Source organism: Ciconia boyciana, chromosome 4 (genome assembly GCF_034638445.1).
Source record: "Ciconia boyciana chromosome 4, ASM3463844v1, whole genome shotgun sequence".
In the NCBI taxonomy this organism is placed as follows: domain Eukaryota; kingdom Metazoa; phylum Chordata; class Aves; order Ciconiiformes; family Ciconiidae; genus Ciconia; species Ciconia boyciana.
In genome coordinates, this window is record NC_132937.1 from 71,363,848 (window position 1) to 71,380,439 (window position 16,592).

Here is a 16,592-nt window from a genome sequence, read left to right on the forward strand (position 1 = left end):
TGTTTATGCAGATTGTCTTCCCACTTGTCTTCATGGGTTTTAAAGGAACACAAAGTGGAGAAAAAGACAAATTGGCAGTCCTCAGTTTAACAGAAGACTGAGAATAGGGTTAAACCATGAACTTTGTTAATTCAGGAACTGATTTTGTTAAATGACTATATTTTCTGTAAGGAAAAAAAAAGGTCTTAAAACACTTTATACTCTCTTGGTAAGGCATTGGAGTCTCAAAATAGTTGTAATTAAGCCCCTTTTGTATGGCCAGTGTATTTGTAAAAATGAATATAGAAGCAAAAGAAAATCAGATTGTTGAAGTATTATTCAACTGTTTGTTACTCTGGAGCACTCTTTATTTATTTTTGTTTACTCATCTATCTCTTTTTCCCTGCATTGCATTTTGCAGAGATGTTTATATGAGTGAAAAATTAGACTTAGCAGCGTTCTGTGTTCACTTTGCATGATGTAAATAATTGCACAAAGTGGTCCAGAGTAGCCAGACTACCAACAGCTAGATGAGCTTGGGCATAGGCAGAGCTTAATTTTTATACTGAAGAAGTTGACATGGAGAGAGCAAGGAGATGAATGAGTAAAAGCTCCATACACGGTCTCTACCTGTGTGTTGGTGACAAGCGGGCAGCTCTCCTATACCTGTCCTACGATAAAGTGATGCACACCGAAGTTTGACTTCTGTTCCCTGAATAACTGTGTAATTTTAATGAGATTGTGCAACACGTCTGAGCTATGGTTCCCACTCCACTGAAATGATGTAAATGGTTGCATCCCTCTATTTCAGGAAGTCCAAAGTGGCCTTTGGATGTGGGAACTGATAAACTGCTTTGAGATCAGTACATTGGACTGTACTGTAACTCAAAAGATTGTTGCACATTGTGCATTTTCTAACCGGTCTCTGACAAGCCCACTCTCTACCACAGTACTGCAAGTGAGGGGGGGAAACAGCTGTTTTAACATGGTGTTAAATCAGCTGCTACCCACTCTGTTGAAGTCTCACAGCTGGCCACAGCAAAGGGGGGGAGACAGTCTTACGTGCCATAAGCAATACCTGCTTCTTTCTCATCGGTCTATACAGGAGTAAATTGCACCCTTCTACTGCAGTTCTATGACACATTGTCTAAAATGAATTATAGACTTCCCGCTGGGAATAATAGGCTTATTTCTGGGGCAGATTTCTGGTATGTTTTCTCAAGAAACTTCACATTTCTGACAGAGAAGGTGCCAGGGAGTCAGGAATCCGACGTTTCATTTTTAGGCTTTCATTTTGAATGCGTCCTCGGGGTACTGGGGTCTTCTTACAGTATTGCACGCTCAAAAAGAAAGCGTCTTTGGTGGGGGTCTGTCCTGTGTCCTGCTCACGGCACCTCAATGCTAATAACTCCCTGGAATGACGGCCTAATATTGATGAACTTGGCGTGAAGGTAATGTTTACCTTGGAGCATTTAGATTTTGGAGAGTACAGAAAACCAGGTCATATCGAGATTATTTAAAAGTACACTTTGTTACCCAACACAGTCCCTTACATTTTGCCGGAACAGGCTCCCTCCTTGCTGAGTACTGACCCCTTAAGGAAAAACCGAGATACTGCCGCCAGTTATACCTCCCCATCGCCAGCTGTTCTTCCGTGAGATCTGCTTTCTCTCCCCGCCCCTGCCTGGGGCTTATTCCCTCATTTTCGGTTCCGCAGATTTGAGAAAGGATGTCATAACACCGTGTATCAAGAAATCCAAAACGTTGCTCAAATGTATCGTGCAGCAGGCATCTTCTGTAACTTTTTGTATCAAGACTTGTACTCGTATATTTCCCCCCCACCCCGGTTTTGATTTGTTCACTGATGCTGCATTGCCAGGCCACTTAGGAAGTCAAATTTTTTTGCCTTATTGTTTTGCAGTCGATGTTGTTCACTCCTCTTATTTTACCATAGAGACAGAACTTACACAAGCATTGTTTTTTTTTTGTTTGTTTCAAAGTCCAAATGCTGAAATCCCAGTATCACTAGTTAAACGCTGCTTTCTTCAACAGCTTCTTGCTCCAGGAGAGTACCTTGAAAAAACTGAACCCTAAAATTGAGCCCTAAAACTTTCAGCCACAGAAGATGAGGAACTCAGTATATGTTAGTTTTGGAGTGTTTTGTCTCTTTTTTGGGGCTTGACTCAGGAAGATTTTTTGAATGTTTTCAATCAAACAATACTGAAAAACTATTCTATAGCATCTTTTTTACATGGTGATCATTGTAAATGTTTTTGCAGCCTAAGGGACGTGCAGAATAGTCTCCTCAAGAAAAGGAGGAATCACTAAGAATTGCAATCCTAGTTTTAGGCTCTGATCCTGTCTGTTTTTCCATGTTGCATGACCTTTCCCAGCATACAGGGGAAACCTTCCATTGTGAGATTTCAAGTAGTTTGTGCAGATCTTTTCCATAACTTCTCAGAGTGTTGTGTTTCCCGCCTAATGGTGTAAGTGCATCTCCTACAGATAATGGTTATCTGCACCAACAGGGAGTGCGGCTCAGGTTAGCTGGGCAACTATGTAGGCAGATTCTTCAAGTTTTCCGGATGACGGTGGAGTTCACTTTGGTGCATTTACGCTGTTACCAGTTACTTTAAAGCTGTCTCGCGTATGGCTGTATCGGGCGCAGTTTCATCCATGAACTGCAGCAAGGCTTTACCTGACCAAGTCTCAGCTGGCAGAACTGGTGGCTCTGGGATCAGCCCCGTGAGAGGGTACAAAAGTGGGGACGGACCCGCGCTGAGAATACGGACTGTGAGTGCGACCTCCCCGCGGGCAGGAGCCCCGTGCAAAGCACCAGGTGCGGGAGTGCACGCCGGCCTTGCAAATCCCCCGTCCCTTGAGCATCCCCCACCGCCGGCGGGGCGGCACGGCCGGTAACCCCGCAGGAAGCCGCAGCTTAAGCAGGTGCGTAAGCGGGAGCACGCAAGCACCCTGAGGAGCCACCGCAGCCGCACCCGCCTCTCGCTTTCTCCCCGCCGACCCCGCGCCGGGGCCAGCCGCGGCCCCCGGGAGAGGCCCCGCGCCGCTCCCCCGCGGCGTGCCGGCAGGTCGTCCGGCGGCGGAGCCACCCGCGTCCGCGGCGAGCCGCGGGCTTCGCCGGGCGGCGGGGCGGCACCAGGCTGCAACCCTGCCCTGCCCCGCCCCGCCGGGGCCGCGGTGCCTGCCCCCTCCCCGGAGCTGGGGCCGGGGCCGCCCCACACCCTGGGGCCGTGCAGGCTCCTCCCGAGAGCAAGCGTGCGGTGCCCGGGGCGGGCATTAGTAAGGCGTGTGCCGAGGGGGTGTGTATGTGGGCTGGAGTTTATTATTATTATTATTAGGAAAGAAAGGAAAAAGAAAAAAAAAAAAGGGGGGTGGAGGAGGAGGGAGGGGGGTGAAGGAAAAAAAAAAAAGGCCCGGAGAGGAGTTTCCAAAAACTTCCAGGGAACTCGCTGCTCCAAGTCCCAGGCGGCGGCGGCGGGCAAGAGCGATGCTGGAGCCTCGGGCGCTCCGGGAGCCGACAGCGGCGGCGGCGGCGGAGGAGGCGGCCGCGGGGACGGCGGCGGCGGCGGCGGCGGGGAGCGCGGTGGCGGCGGGAGCCGGGATGGCCGAGAAGAAAAAAGACGGCAACGGCAGGAAGGGGAGGAAAGGCAAAGGGCCCGGCAAGAAGCCCGCTCCGCCGGAGGAGGGCGAGGCGCCCGGGGCCGCCACAGGTAAGCCCGTCGGCAGGTGCGGGGCCGCCCTGCGCGGACCCACCGCGCTCTTCCCGCACCCGCGGGGCCGCACGCAGCGGGCGCATCCCCGGCGCCCGCCGCCGCCTGCCCGGCCCGGCCCGGCCCGGCCCGGCCCGGCCCGGCGGGGCTGCGCGCCCCAAGGCGGCGGCTGCTCGCCGAGCCGCCCCGGCCTCGCGGAGCGGCGGAGGCGGCGGCGCTGCCGGGAGCCCCTGGGCTGTCCGACGGCGGGCCGGTCTGCCGCACTCCCTCCCACCGGCCCCGAAACCCGCAGCGCTCTCGGCCAGCTGTTGCCTTTTTCTTCTCTTTTTTTTCCCGTCATTTTTTGGAGGGCGTGGGGCTCTCTCTCCTATTACAAAACACGTTTTCTGTCCCTTCCTTTCGCCAGAAATCGCTTAGCTGAGTTGAACAGATAGCAAACTTTTGTGTGGGGTATTTTGTCTAAACTTGCAGCCATTTACTCAGGGATGATCGGAGAGAACCTTTCGCTCGCTTAGCCGCACGTGTTGTTTCTCTTATGCCTCCCTAGTATTAAGCGCAAGGATTCGTGCCAGTGATACCTCGTCCTTGGTAGGTGTCCACAGAACTACCTTTGGGTGGATCGACCCAAAGGTAGGGTCACAGCTGAGCATGCTGCCTCACTCGCCGTAGTTATTTATTTCTGTCAGCCAAACGCCCCAATCAAGATCAAGACTCCTAGTGCTGTACAAACACATAGGAGCACACGATGCATTTCCTAGAGAGCTCGTGTAAAACCACCTAGTTTATCAGAGAGCCTAGTGGTACATACAGATGCACTTAGCTTTTTGCAACAATAACATGTAACTGGAGTTATTGGTTAGTTTATCTATTCCTTTGAATTCTTTGTTGTTTGTGAGAACTTTTTTTAAAATAAGTATATGAAAAGCAGAGTCAGTTGCCTGATTTGGGCTTTTGTTTTGCTTTGGGTTTTTTTTCCCCCTCTAAACAGCCAAATAAACAGAAAGCCCAAAGGGTAGAACTTTCTAAATATACCTACGTTAATTTTGCTTAGTGCATCATGGCCAACATGATGCTGCTCTAGACTTTAATCATCAGCCCTCAGGGAGGGTGTGTGTGATTCAGCAGCAGCAGGTATCCCTTTGGGCTAATAATCTTTGCAAACTAGCACTGCCCAATGCATCCTCTTCTTCTCTTGTCCTTGGAGATATCCTATGTCTCTTGGAGCAGCTTCTGCTCAGCAGTGGGTGTAAATGGGTTTCAGGTACAGCAGGGGAGATTTCCCTTGTTACATCAAGCTGGGGACAAACTCTCCTTTTGACCTTCTTTCTCTCTGTCTCACTCTATTGGGTTTTTATAATGCTGCTTGCCATTACACTATGCAAGCATTGTGAGCATCTCCCGCTAAAACTAACTGCCTCTTGGAACATTAAAACCTCTGGCAAACTTACCCATGACAGCTGGGCTGTTTGAAGTGTTTGGGGTTTTCTTGTTTGTTTTTGTGGTTGACATAGAAAACGGGAGGACAGTGACATGTTGGAGGATTTGTGACAGGAAAGCTCTATTGAGGAAGTGTAAAGGAGACACACATTTTCTGACTGTGCACACCTCAGAGTCCTGTAGCATCCCATCCCATTCTCGTAGGAGAGCTTTCTTTTTCCTGCTCTGTGGACAGTATTCCGTCTCCAGTGGAGCAGGGTTGCTGCACTGGTGGAGCTGGGACAGCCTCAGGAAGCTGGGGCCAGCTCTGCGCAGGGCGCGAGAAATTCCACATGACCTGTGCCAGTGCTGAGGAAGCAGGGAAGGGAGCTGTGAACCAGAGGGGATAATTTTTGAGTAATCCAACCAAGTTGACTTTGAACTAGGCAGAGATTTTTGGGAAGATGGTCGTCTTTCTCTGGTGGGGGGAGCCAGAATGACAGTCTGGAGGATCCATGCAGGTATATATCACCTAAAGTTTAGGTATCCGCATGTATTTAATTCCCACTTCTGGTGCTGTGGTATGATTATGTCTGCCACGGTGAGAGTTTTATCTGAATATCTGAAAGATGGCAAGTGTAGATTGAAGTTCATCAAGGCAGGGTTCAGGTCATGTCTAGCTCCTAAGGCTTTGCTAAAACTCCAGAACGCTCATGTCCCTACTAAGCCAAAATATGTCAGTGTTTGAACCAGAAAAACTCAATTTTTCTGGCAAGTGCTTACCTCAGTTCTTCAAAGTGCCAGTATGTTTTTGTTGGTATGAAAGAGTACCGCCTTCATCCATACCTGGCATTACTAGTCAAAACTTTCCTGTGTGGGCAAGAACTGAGCATTCTTCTACCTTATGTAATTAAAATCCCACTCCTTCCAAGAGGAGTGTATGTGGCAGGGTAATTCACATGTGTAGCTAATCCATGTAGTGTTTGCAGGTATGGTATCTAATAGGAGAATGAAATATTGCATAAGGCATCCCTGTATACTCACAATCAAATAATGTCACACTGGCAATGTTACTTTTATAAATTTTAACTAATCTGTTACTTAAGGATATTTTCTGTTTTGGGGGACACTTAGAGCAAGAACTGATACTTTAGAAGAGAAAGAGCAGAAAGATTGGTTAATGTAAAATGTAGCAAGAGAGAAGTTGTACAATTCATGCAATGGGCTTTTACTCTCTCTGTTCAAGTATATTAGAGCTTCAATTAATGACTGAGCTACACATGTTGGTTAACAGTATTTACTAGGGATGATATGAAGGCTTTCTGACTTCGGTGGGACCACAATTTCTCCTTTTTGCTAATACAGTTTTGCAGTCATACCTGATGATCCATTGGTGTGTTTAGGATGTGCAGTCTGATGGGACATCATGAAACAGTTTTGCTTTTTAGTTACCTGCTTTTTAAAATTGAATTATGTCAGGAATTGTCATCTTCTCTGCTGTGTCCTCCTCTGTCAGTAGTTTGCATCTGCTCATGGTCTTCCTTCCATGTGAAAAACAGTGACTGCAGCCAGTCATTAGTTTTAAGATCTGTGCACTACCACAGAAGTCCTTAGCATATCTTGAGGTTTTTGTTTAGTGCTGTCTTTTCTGATCATAGCTTCTCTCAGCTTAGTTTACTTTTGGCTGTCAAAGTATATCACATATCCCTTCAGTCTTGGGTCTGGAAGCATTGTCTTATTGGTAACTTGTCACCAGGTTGAGAATCAGCTTTATTATTTAGGAAAAAAGTGTATGAGACAATGTTTCTTTCCTATATTCTGTCATAACTTACCTGGGAACTCCAGAATTACTGTCAGAGAATAAAGTTAGAGAGTTACTGAAAAAAAAACCTGAGTGGTTTTGGCCTCCTCTCCCCAGCTGCTCAGTGGTAGCACAGAAAAAAAATCTCCATGTTTTCCATTGCCCAGGTGAAATCCGGGCACTGTTACAAAAGGTTGGGAAGGTCCACGTTGCTATGGTTTCTTTGTCACTAAAATTATGTAGAAGAACATTTTCCCCCATCACTTCAAGTGGTCTTGAACAAACTGATTCTGTCTGGCTTGTGTCAAGTCCAGAGCGATTGTATCTTCCTTCAGCAGGGAGCTCTGGGCTGTGATAAATACAGAGGGGGGGAAAACTGAGGAGAGTATTACGAATGGACAGAAGCTTACAGCTTTTCTCCGAGTGATTTCACTTCACATGCCAACTGAGCGGGCAGACAGGCTCAACAAATCTGCCAACAGAGCTTCCTAGGGTATCACCAGTGCAGTGAAAATACATCCAGCCTGGGCAGAGAAACCTAGTGCAGGGAAGCTGAGGTTGTGAAGCAAGGTCTCCAGACCTTCCCTTCACAGAGGCACTGCTCCTGACTCAGGGTGCTGTTATAGCAGGAGCAGGGAGGCTGGGACTGGGACAACTGTATCAGACCTTGAACCTTCTGCCAGCCCAACCTTAGTGTTGGACCACGTAAAGTGGTGCTACTGAAGTGGGAGAAAGGAATCAGCTCAGGAAAAATCCCTTTGTGAAAGAGCTGTGTTTTGGTAAATAAGGCGGTGCACTAGCACATTAGCTGCCCAGCCCCTTTGTCAAGTGTTTCCAGACATCTTGGGGAATGTGAGTTTTCAGGTGGTTTCTGCTTAGCAGAGAAGATGAGGAAGAGGCTGCTGGGCTTGAAAGGACAAAGCATGAGAAGACATGAAGTATTTCTGAGAAAAACACCTTGATGGGTGCAAAGACTTACAGTGCTGTCAGAGCAGTGAACTCTGTGGCTATGGGTTATGTCAGCCACTCTCTAGTTCAGTAGCAGTGGTAGGAAGAGCAAGGCTCTGCTGGAATCTGGTGCAGAAAGACAAAGTTGGTGGGGGAAGAGGTAGGGGCAGCAAAGATTGGTCCCAATCATAATTTCAGTGAGGTGACCCCTGCAGCATTGTTCTGCACACATCTGCACTTCCAGAGGTTGCGGTCATTAACGTAGAGAATAAGTACCTCCCGGCAAGAAATTTAATTTAGACTTAGATAAAATGACAGAGCTTTGAGACTACATGACAAAATAAACAACACGAAGTTCAGATGAGATGAGTGTGAGTGAGCATCACCTTTGACTGCATCCTGGTAGCAGGCTTGGTTGACAGAGGAAGAAATGGTTTTTATCATATTAAAGACTAAGTTGCAGGTCAGGGCTTGATTGGGAGGATTAGAGCTCAGTCTGAGGCTTGCTAAGTTTAAATTGATACTCGATATTCATAAAGAGAGGTCAGAAGACAGGTCAATATTTTAGCATGAATTGAAGACAAGAGCCTTGGAGATGGAATGAGAGCTGTGATTTCTGGTAAAACTTGTCCAATTCTGGAGGAAAACCATTGCTTAGAAGGAGTGACAACCTCTTCTGGTGTTCCCAGGCCAAAATATTTATGCGCTGCTGGTATGCCTTTACATTTTTCTGGGTGGAAAGCCTCTCCACCTGTGTGCAATGCCTGAATGCTCCAAACATTCCACAAAATCTTCAGAGCAATTTTGAGAATGAATCCTTTAAAAAGCATGCGAGTGTGTTCATGTTTTGTGAATAAATGAGATTAGTCACCATTCAACCTTTTTTGACTTAACACTACAAGTACTACTTGACTGTAGCCATGGGAATGCAAATAAAATTGTGAGGACATACCAGTACAGTTGTCCAGTAAATACCGCGTGTGTATAGAAAGACATTCCCCCTGTGAAATAAATCCAGAAACTGTTCTGAACTTTGTGCAAATATTGACGGCTGGGGAAGGCTGAACAAAATTTTTATCTTGGGTATAGAAATGCCAAGATCTGCTAAGCTATGCAAGGATTTTAAAACATTAATCCCTGGCAAAGCTTGTGAGCTGACACTCAAATCTGAATTTGTCTATTTGCAATTGTGGGCTTCTCTTCTTGGATTTCTGGAAAGGCACTAACTGAAAAAGAAAAAAAAGTTGAGTGAAACAGTTTGAAGCAGCTCTTGTAATTAAAAAAAAAAAGGATTCTGTGTGGCTGATTTTTCAGAAGACTTCAGCACTCGCTATTTGGGGCAGCTCACTTCTCATCTACTGAATCAGAATCACTGGGTTTTCAAGAAAACTTTTTGGGTGCTTGGTTCATGAATGTCTAGCCACAAAAATCACAGAGGAGCTACCGAGCATCTTTGACAACAGACTCTACTTTAGGCACCTAAGTGGCAATTTGTTATTCTGAAAGTAAGGGCAGCTAAGTGCTGAACTGTGGAAAACTTTCTTCCAAGTATCTCCCTTCCCCTCCCTCCCCCTTTTAATCTATCCGTAAGAATCTGATAGTCCTTTGAGGCAGGTACTTATAACCAAGAGCAAAACAGTGAAGAACAATCGTGTCGCAGGGTGTCAGAAACTCTGGAAATGCTATGAATTCTTACCAAATCAGTGTTTTGTTAACATTCCAAAAGTAACAAGGGTGAATGCGCCTTTAACAGTACTGATAGTTTATCATGTTCCGTTATGATACAAGAAAACAAACCAAGTGTCAATATTTTGTGTGAGTCATTCTAGCTGTACAAAGAACTGCTTGAATGTGCTTGAAGTGTTTCAGTTAACCCTCAGCTGCTCCCTCAAATACACGGAATCCTGGGGTCGGCGGGCGGCGGGGGGAGGTCTTGTTCCAGCCCGAGAAAATTTACAGTGAAAGGCTTGCATTTGAAGAGCTACGGTGTCCGTGTCGGGGCTGCAGGCGGCGTGCAGCAGAGGCACAGCTGAGAGAGGAAAGGTGTCAGGACTGCGGTCCTTGCATCTGATGCTCACGGAGGCGTCTGTGGAAGTGCTGCTTAAAAAGTCATGAAAATAATCATAATAATAATGACGGGGAAAAAATAGCCGTCGGTGACCTGAAGGGAAAGGAAGAGGGGCTTGAGGAGGGGTGCCGCTGCCGCTGCCGCTGCCGCTGCCGGCAGCGGCCGCGAGAGGGTGCGGCGGGAGCGCGCTGCTGCCCGCGGCCCCGCGGCAGGTACGGGACGGAGCTCCGGCTCCCGCACCTTTCCCTCCTGGGCCCCGGGGCGGGGGCGGTGGGGTGGCAGCTGCCCGTTGCCGCGGAGCTGCGGGGCTTTGGGCTGAGCCGCGAGGGAGATGAGGATGTTTTTCAGTCAGTGCTTTGGCTCTGCGGGTACTTCAGCAGTACCGGAGGGCGATGCGAGGATGGCAACTTGGAAAGCAGCCTCCCTGAAAAGGAAGGGGGTGGGGGGGGCTGTTAAGTTGTGCTGAAGCTCCGTGGATGTGCAGGTAAACTGGTAGAGAAGCTGTGAGTGAGGCTTGGGTCCTGCAAACACTCTCCTCTGATCCCATGCGATACGAGTATGAAATCGTCCAGTGTGAGGTCACAGGGATGTTCATAAGCGTGCTTTTCTCCTGTTTTCCTTCATTCTTTCCTTTCTTCCTTTCCTCCCACAATCCCTCCCTCCCTTTCTTCTTCCCTTCCTTCCTCCTTTCCTTCTTTTTCTCCCTCCCTTCTTTCCTCCCTTCCTCCTTTCCATCCATCTGTTCTGCTGTCCTTTTATGCCTCCCTCTCTGTCCTTTTCCTCCTCCCTCACTTCTCTTCTCCATCCTTGCCTCTTTCTCTCCCTTTCTCCCTCCCTCCTTTTCCTCCTGTTTTTCTCTTCCTCCTTTCCATCCATCTGTCCTTCCTCCTGTCCTTCCCATCTGCTCTATTTCTGTTAATAGAGAAAAAACAATAAAAGGAAAATAAAGGAAGGTATTTCATAAGGGACAGATAGGGATCTTTAACATAACCCTAGCACTAGCACTGCTAGTGTTTTATTAGTGCACAGAATACTACTTGTGTCTGGTTTTGCATTTCTGGTTGTGTAATTTTCTGTGGGAGCATTAGATTTGTGGAGAAATGTTATGTAGTTTGTTCACTGTGGGCCATTTGACTCCTCCTAGCTCTGACAAGGAGTCCACAGGCTTCACAGGTCAGGGAGGAAGAGAGAGATGTTAATCCATTTGTGACAGTTCACTTGGGAGCCTTTCCTCATTCCCTCTGTGCATCTCTTTCTCAGGTTTTATGAGCTGATGGTCCTTCCACCTCTGTAAGCAGGGGGAATCCAGGTCAGGCAGTTTGGGCTTGGCATTTGGACTTGGACTCAGGCTGAGCCTTGCTCAATGCCTTTCTCCTGCATTAACAGCTTTAATTTCACCCCTGAGTCAACCACATGCCATGTCCTATGGCTAATGGTTAATCCCTTTGAAGACAGTTACGGAAGCATGAATGCATACTTGAGATGACTAAACAGAGTCCTGGTAACATCCAGTTGCAGAGGTGATTGACAGAGGTTGTTCCCACTGCTGTTACTGCCAGAAGAGTTAAATTTTAAATACAATGTTGGGAGACTCTGTGTGTATGTGTATGCGATATTTTAGCAGGATTGTTGGCTTCTACAGTGACAGACTCTTTAGTTTTCCTTTGGGGAAGTCCACTGGACTTTGAAAGGAGAAAAAAGGGGCTGTTCTGTCGATGCTATATTGCACCTGTATATGAAACAGCACTGAAAACTGCTCTGAGTTATTGCATTATATTTGGAACGGATGCCAGTAAATGAAACAGGGCCCATTATTCTGTGAATATATTTTTGCATGTGGCCTTGAATTGCACCAAATAAACTGGTATTGTTTATGTCATCATAGTCCTTTGAGGTCTAGCTGAAATCTGTATCCTTCAAATTCCCCTCTGTGGAACAAGCTCAGTCTGAGAACAAGCTCCGATTGCCTAGGAGCCTACAGTCTATGCATGTCAAAGATCACACCAGATCAGAGTCTGATCCCAGCACAGAAATCAAGTCTCCTGACTCTCAGTCTAACCTCTTTCTTCAAACCACCCTGCTTTCCTAATGTATGGCCATTCTAGACAAGAATAACATACAGGTAACACAAGCCTGTCTCTTGCCCTGTTTTTTGGTGTGCAAAAAGATTCCTTTCCCTCTGTGAAAATGGGTTTCCTGGAGGGCACTGTGCATTGTCAATACATCTGTTGCAGAGGGGACAAAAAGATGGGGAGTCATTTTAGGCAGCATGTACATTTCTGTCCCACTGGTCCTGTGCAGCCAGCTCTGTGGCAAGATCTGTTGCCACAGGGAGGATATGGGGATGAAGCGCATCAGGGAAGATGTTGGTTGTGCCACTGTGCCAGACCTGCATGTTCAGAGAGTGTCCCTGGTAGGATTTGAGAGACCCTCAGAAATAAGGTGGTATTAGAAGAATTTTCCAGCAGGCTCATTCCAAGGGCAGCATGTCCCATTGCAGGAACAGAAGAGAAACTTTCCATGCAGAGCTTTCCCACTCCAGTGGGAGCAATATGACCTGTAAAATCTGTGTCCCAGGGTAGCCAGCGCCTCCTTCTTGTTTCTGCCCTCTGCTGTACTTCTGCAGTGAACCATACCAGCTTTACAGTAGTGTCCTGATTATCTCAAGAGAAGTTACTTCTGGAGAAGTTAGCTAAGCTTTTGAAAAGCAAACCTGAGAACATGAAAGCTGCTATTTGGACCTGTTCTTGGAAAGGGTGGACTGGAAATGCAGAGGTATAAAGCACACTGTAAAGAGTGTATTCTCCATGGGAGCTCTAGAGGATGAATGGAGCTGCCAGTGCACTGGTGGGTTTAGTTAAAAGGCACTGATTTTAAAAGGGAAGGCAGTTATGCAGAGATAGGACCTGCCTGGGCGTATGGAGGATTTCTGTCACTCACAGCATCTGAGGCGAGGATTGGTATCTTTTTTGAAAGATATGCTCTAGTTCAACCAAAAGATACGGGATGAATGCAGAAATTACTGGGTGAGTTCTTTTCTGTGTGTCAGGCTTCTAGTCTGACCTTCTGAGCAAGTTATTGCCAGACTTAACATTGTCGATTCCAGCAGTCCTGGACTCATCTTTTTTTCTGTTGATACATTTTGATTTGAATATGATTTTTTCTTAAGCATGTTGTGCATGGCATGTGAGAAGGTGCTGCAAATGTACAGAAAGCTAAGTGCAAATGGGGGGTGACAAAATGAACTGTGGGGAAAAGAAACTAATTGTCAACGAAAGTAAAACTGATGTTGAGCACAGGTTTTCCTGGCTGTGTGAAGTGCCAGCAAGGTTAGAAATTGGAAAACTATTTCAGAGCAATAACTGGGGGGGCGGGGCAGGGAGAGGGAGGAAGGATTTTAAAATAAGGTCAGAGAGGGGGATTTAGAATAGATAACTATCCTTTTAACTCAGGCCCACTCCTGCGTTATTTGGCATTGCTATTCCTTGATTATTTCTCCTATCTCTGAGAGAGGGTGTCTCTCACCCCATTCAGTCCTCACTCTTACACTGAAGACCATCTGGGTGAGGAGCTTCTTTGTAGGGTTAGGGCCCATCCTGTCACAGCACTGATCCTTGCTACAAGGTCTCTCTTGAGGCTCATGTCAGTTCCACAAATGCCAGAACCCACTGGTCTCAGCTGCTGGTGTCCTTGCTCCCATCCCCAAAGTGCTGTCTGCCCTCATCGTTTCTCCAGCTCACACCTGGCTGGTAGAAGCTGTTTGCAATAACCAGGCTGCCTTCACTTTCCAAGCAGGGTGCATGAGGGGAGCCAGTTCTTTGGCTGCAGTGTGAGTTGTACCTAACAGCAGGATGAAGGCAGAGCTTGGTGTAAAGGGGATCTCATCTTCACTGCTGTCCACAAGAAAGAGCAAGGGAGGGAATATAATTTCTGAGAGCTGTTGAGAGAGCAGTAGCTTCATCTAGGCATTTTATTTTAAAGGTATGGAAATAATTGCACAGCTGCTGCCAGTGCCATTGCTTCCTCTTGAGAGGAGGTGCTGAAGTGAGATTCCCAGGGCACCAAAGATGGCTGAGGATACCTCAGTCCCAGATTTCTAAATGCTTCTCATGGTTCACTCTAGGCTTCCATGGCTTTCCCTCAAGTTGACTTTATATGCAAGTGCCATCAAAGCTGAAGTAAGCTGCCAGGTCCAGATAGCTCTTTTTCTGCCCAGGGTCTGTAGTTTGAGTCTTTGGTGTCTGTTTCCCTTTTGTTTCCCAAAAGGTCAGACTCTGCTCCTGTGATGAGTTGTGCTGAGTGCTGGCTGCCATGGTGAGCTTGCCTGAAGGCACCTCTATGGCACTGGCAAGAGGGAAACAGCATGTCAATGAGATGAAATGGCAGGAGGGCATGTGAAAATACATAATTTTGCAAGCTCTCCAAATGCTTGCATAAACAAAAAGTGTTTGGGAGCCTTGTCTTCTGTCACACTGTGTACAGCCTCTCCTTACTTATCCAAGATGCTTACCCCTGGGGATGCCAAACCATAAATTTTCACCAGACTCTCTCCAGTACCAAAGGCTGCTTGGTGCTTTGGCAGGGAGGCTGCTCATGCTCTGCCATCTCCACCATGAAATGCAGTAGCCCAGAAATTGCTCTGATTTATACCATCATTTAGTTTGAAGTGCCACTTTCCTTTGCACAGTGCCAGGAGGTTTAGAGACTTGGTGCTGTCCAGGGGCATCAGAAGAAGGATCTTGAGGCAGCACACTGTCAGTGTTTCCACCTATTTCTGACCTGTAAAAAAACAAGTCTACTTTGGAGGGCCCTTATACGGTGTGCATAAGTGGCAAAGAAAGGACTGTGATGCTAACTTGCTTCAGTGTGGTTAGTTTTCCCTAAATGTGTCCCAGGAACCTGCATGCACAGGACAGAGAAGAATAAAAGTTGCTGCTGGTGATTTTGAGACAAATCCCCAGAGGAAGAAAAGCTTTCATCACAGACTTGGGGAAAAAAGCCACAAGCAAGACAAAGACGGATGCCAGTTGTAGCAAAATCACCCGTGCAGTTGAGAGGGGACCTTAGCTCACAGACAGAACAGTGGATCCAATCTCTCCTACCCATTACAGGCAGTTCTGGGGTCACCGTGTCTATGTAGCTCCCTGTCCTGTGCACAGTTAGGCCCGGAAAGGAACCTGATCTTCCAGCTTACTTACAAGCAAGTTGACCTGTCAGGAATGCATGAGACTCCTTGAACATCACTGGGACTATTTGCAGACTTAAACTTGAGCACTTGCCTAAGCACTCTGGTAAATGGAACTATCTGGGGCTCTGCACAAGGTGAAGGTATCATGCCTACAGTTAGGTTTCCCCTTCTCTCAGCATACAAGGGTATCCATGTATTTTAAACTGTGAGCAGGCCATCTTGGGTGTCCTCTGGCAAGTCCCAAAAGAGCCAAGTGAAAATGCAATTAATGACACTGCAAATTATTTAAACTGAGAATAACAAATGGACTTCTGTCCTGCAAAAACAGTGTTTGGAAGAAATTGTAATGATGCGCTGTATCATGTCTTCTGGCCTAGAGATGGCAGGGAGAGAAAGATAACTAAATTAAATACCTAATGTTTGCTGACGAGGTTAATGGTTAACTCAGCTGACCTGTGAAATCAGGTGCTTCTACATTTGGAGGTATTTTGGCATCCTTTTCATCTTATCCTCTTTACATCAGCAAAGTGATAGCTGTTTCGTATTCTACTCTCATCTACTTAGCTTTTGCAAAGAGAAGCAAACTATTTTTTTTTTTTTTTTCTCAAGTCATGCTAGAGCAATATTAGTGCAAACATATATGCAGACTTGTGCACACACATACACTCTGGTCCATCACAACTGCAGCAAGAGAGGAGTTAATTTTGAAGTGTTTGAGACCTCCTAGAGTTATATTACATCAGAGAATTTCTCCACTGGGGAAGTGTCAATAAAAGAAAAGGCTTCTTTTCTAAGCCATTTTTAACATGCGGTTCCATAAAAATGCTGGAGCTCCTGGAGAGACCCCCGTGGGGAGTGGTCCTGTGAAATACGCCAACAGCTGGATGGCACAAATTTGGAAAACACTGCTGTCCTTAAAGAATAGAACCGAAAGACACTGTGAGAAAGCAGTGCATTTTCCCAAATAACCCTTTTAATTCTGTATTAATGTTTTAGAGAGGAACAAATGCATATTCTTTTGATAGTGTTGGGAAGTAAGCTCTTCATGGAAAAGCAGAAATATCCCCACCATGGCTCACAGCAGGGAAGTGTTGAAATGTCCAGAATAGTGAGTTCCCTTTGATTTTTTTTTTAAAGCTGCAGTTGGTTAGCAACTCCCTTGACAAATTAAAGAAATACCAAGCGGCCTCAGGATCGCCTTGTTTCATGGCACATTTCATCGTGTTTCTTGCTATCAGTTTCATGGCAAAACCCTGTACATTTCAGATCAGTCCCAAAGAACCCAGACACAAGTAAGAGCTATAAGTCGCTCTGAAGTTGAGGGATAAGCAACAACCTGGGTTATTTAGAACTGGAGTTTGTTTGTGAATTTCCATTCACAAAACCATGGTGACTGCTGGCTCTATAACCAGGGATCAGATAAGATAAAAAACATAAGACAGGATTACCCTCACAGTGTTT

General features: G+C 46.6%; 1 protein-coding gene across 4 annotated transcripts in view; it reads left to right on the forward strand.

Annotated features, from left to right (window-relative positions):
• The first annotated feature begins 3,586 nt into the window (after positions 1-3,586).
• The window catches only part of NRG1 (neuregulin 1), a 184,485-nt gene continuing 171,479 nt past the window's right edge, over positions 3,587-16,592 (forward strand). For all 4 annotated transcript variants that reach the window (XM_072860040.1, XM_072860037.1, XM_072860039.1 and 1 more), the window contains exon 1: positions 3,587-3,710. In XM_072860040.1, the coding sequence (XP_072716141.1) occupies positions 3,602-3,710 (109 nt within the window). In that variant the 5' untranslated portion in view covers positions 3,587-3,601. The remainder of the gene's footprint in view (positions 3,711-16,592) is intronic.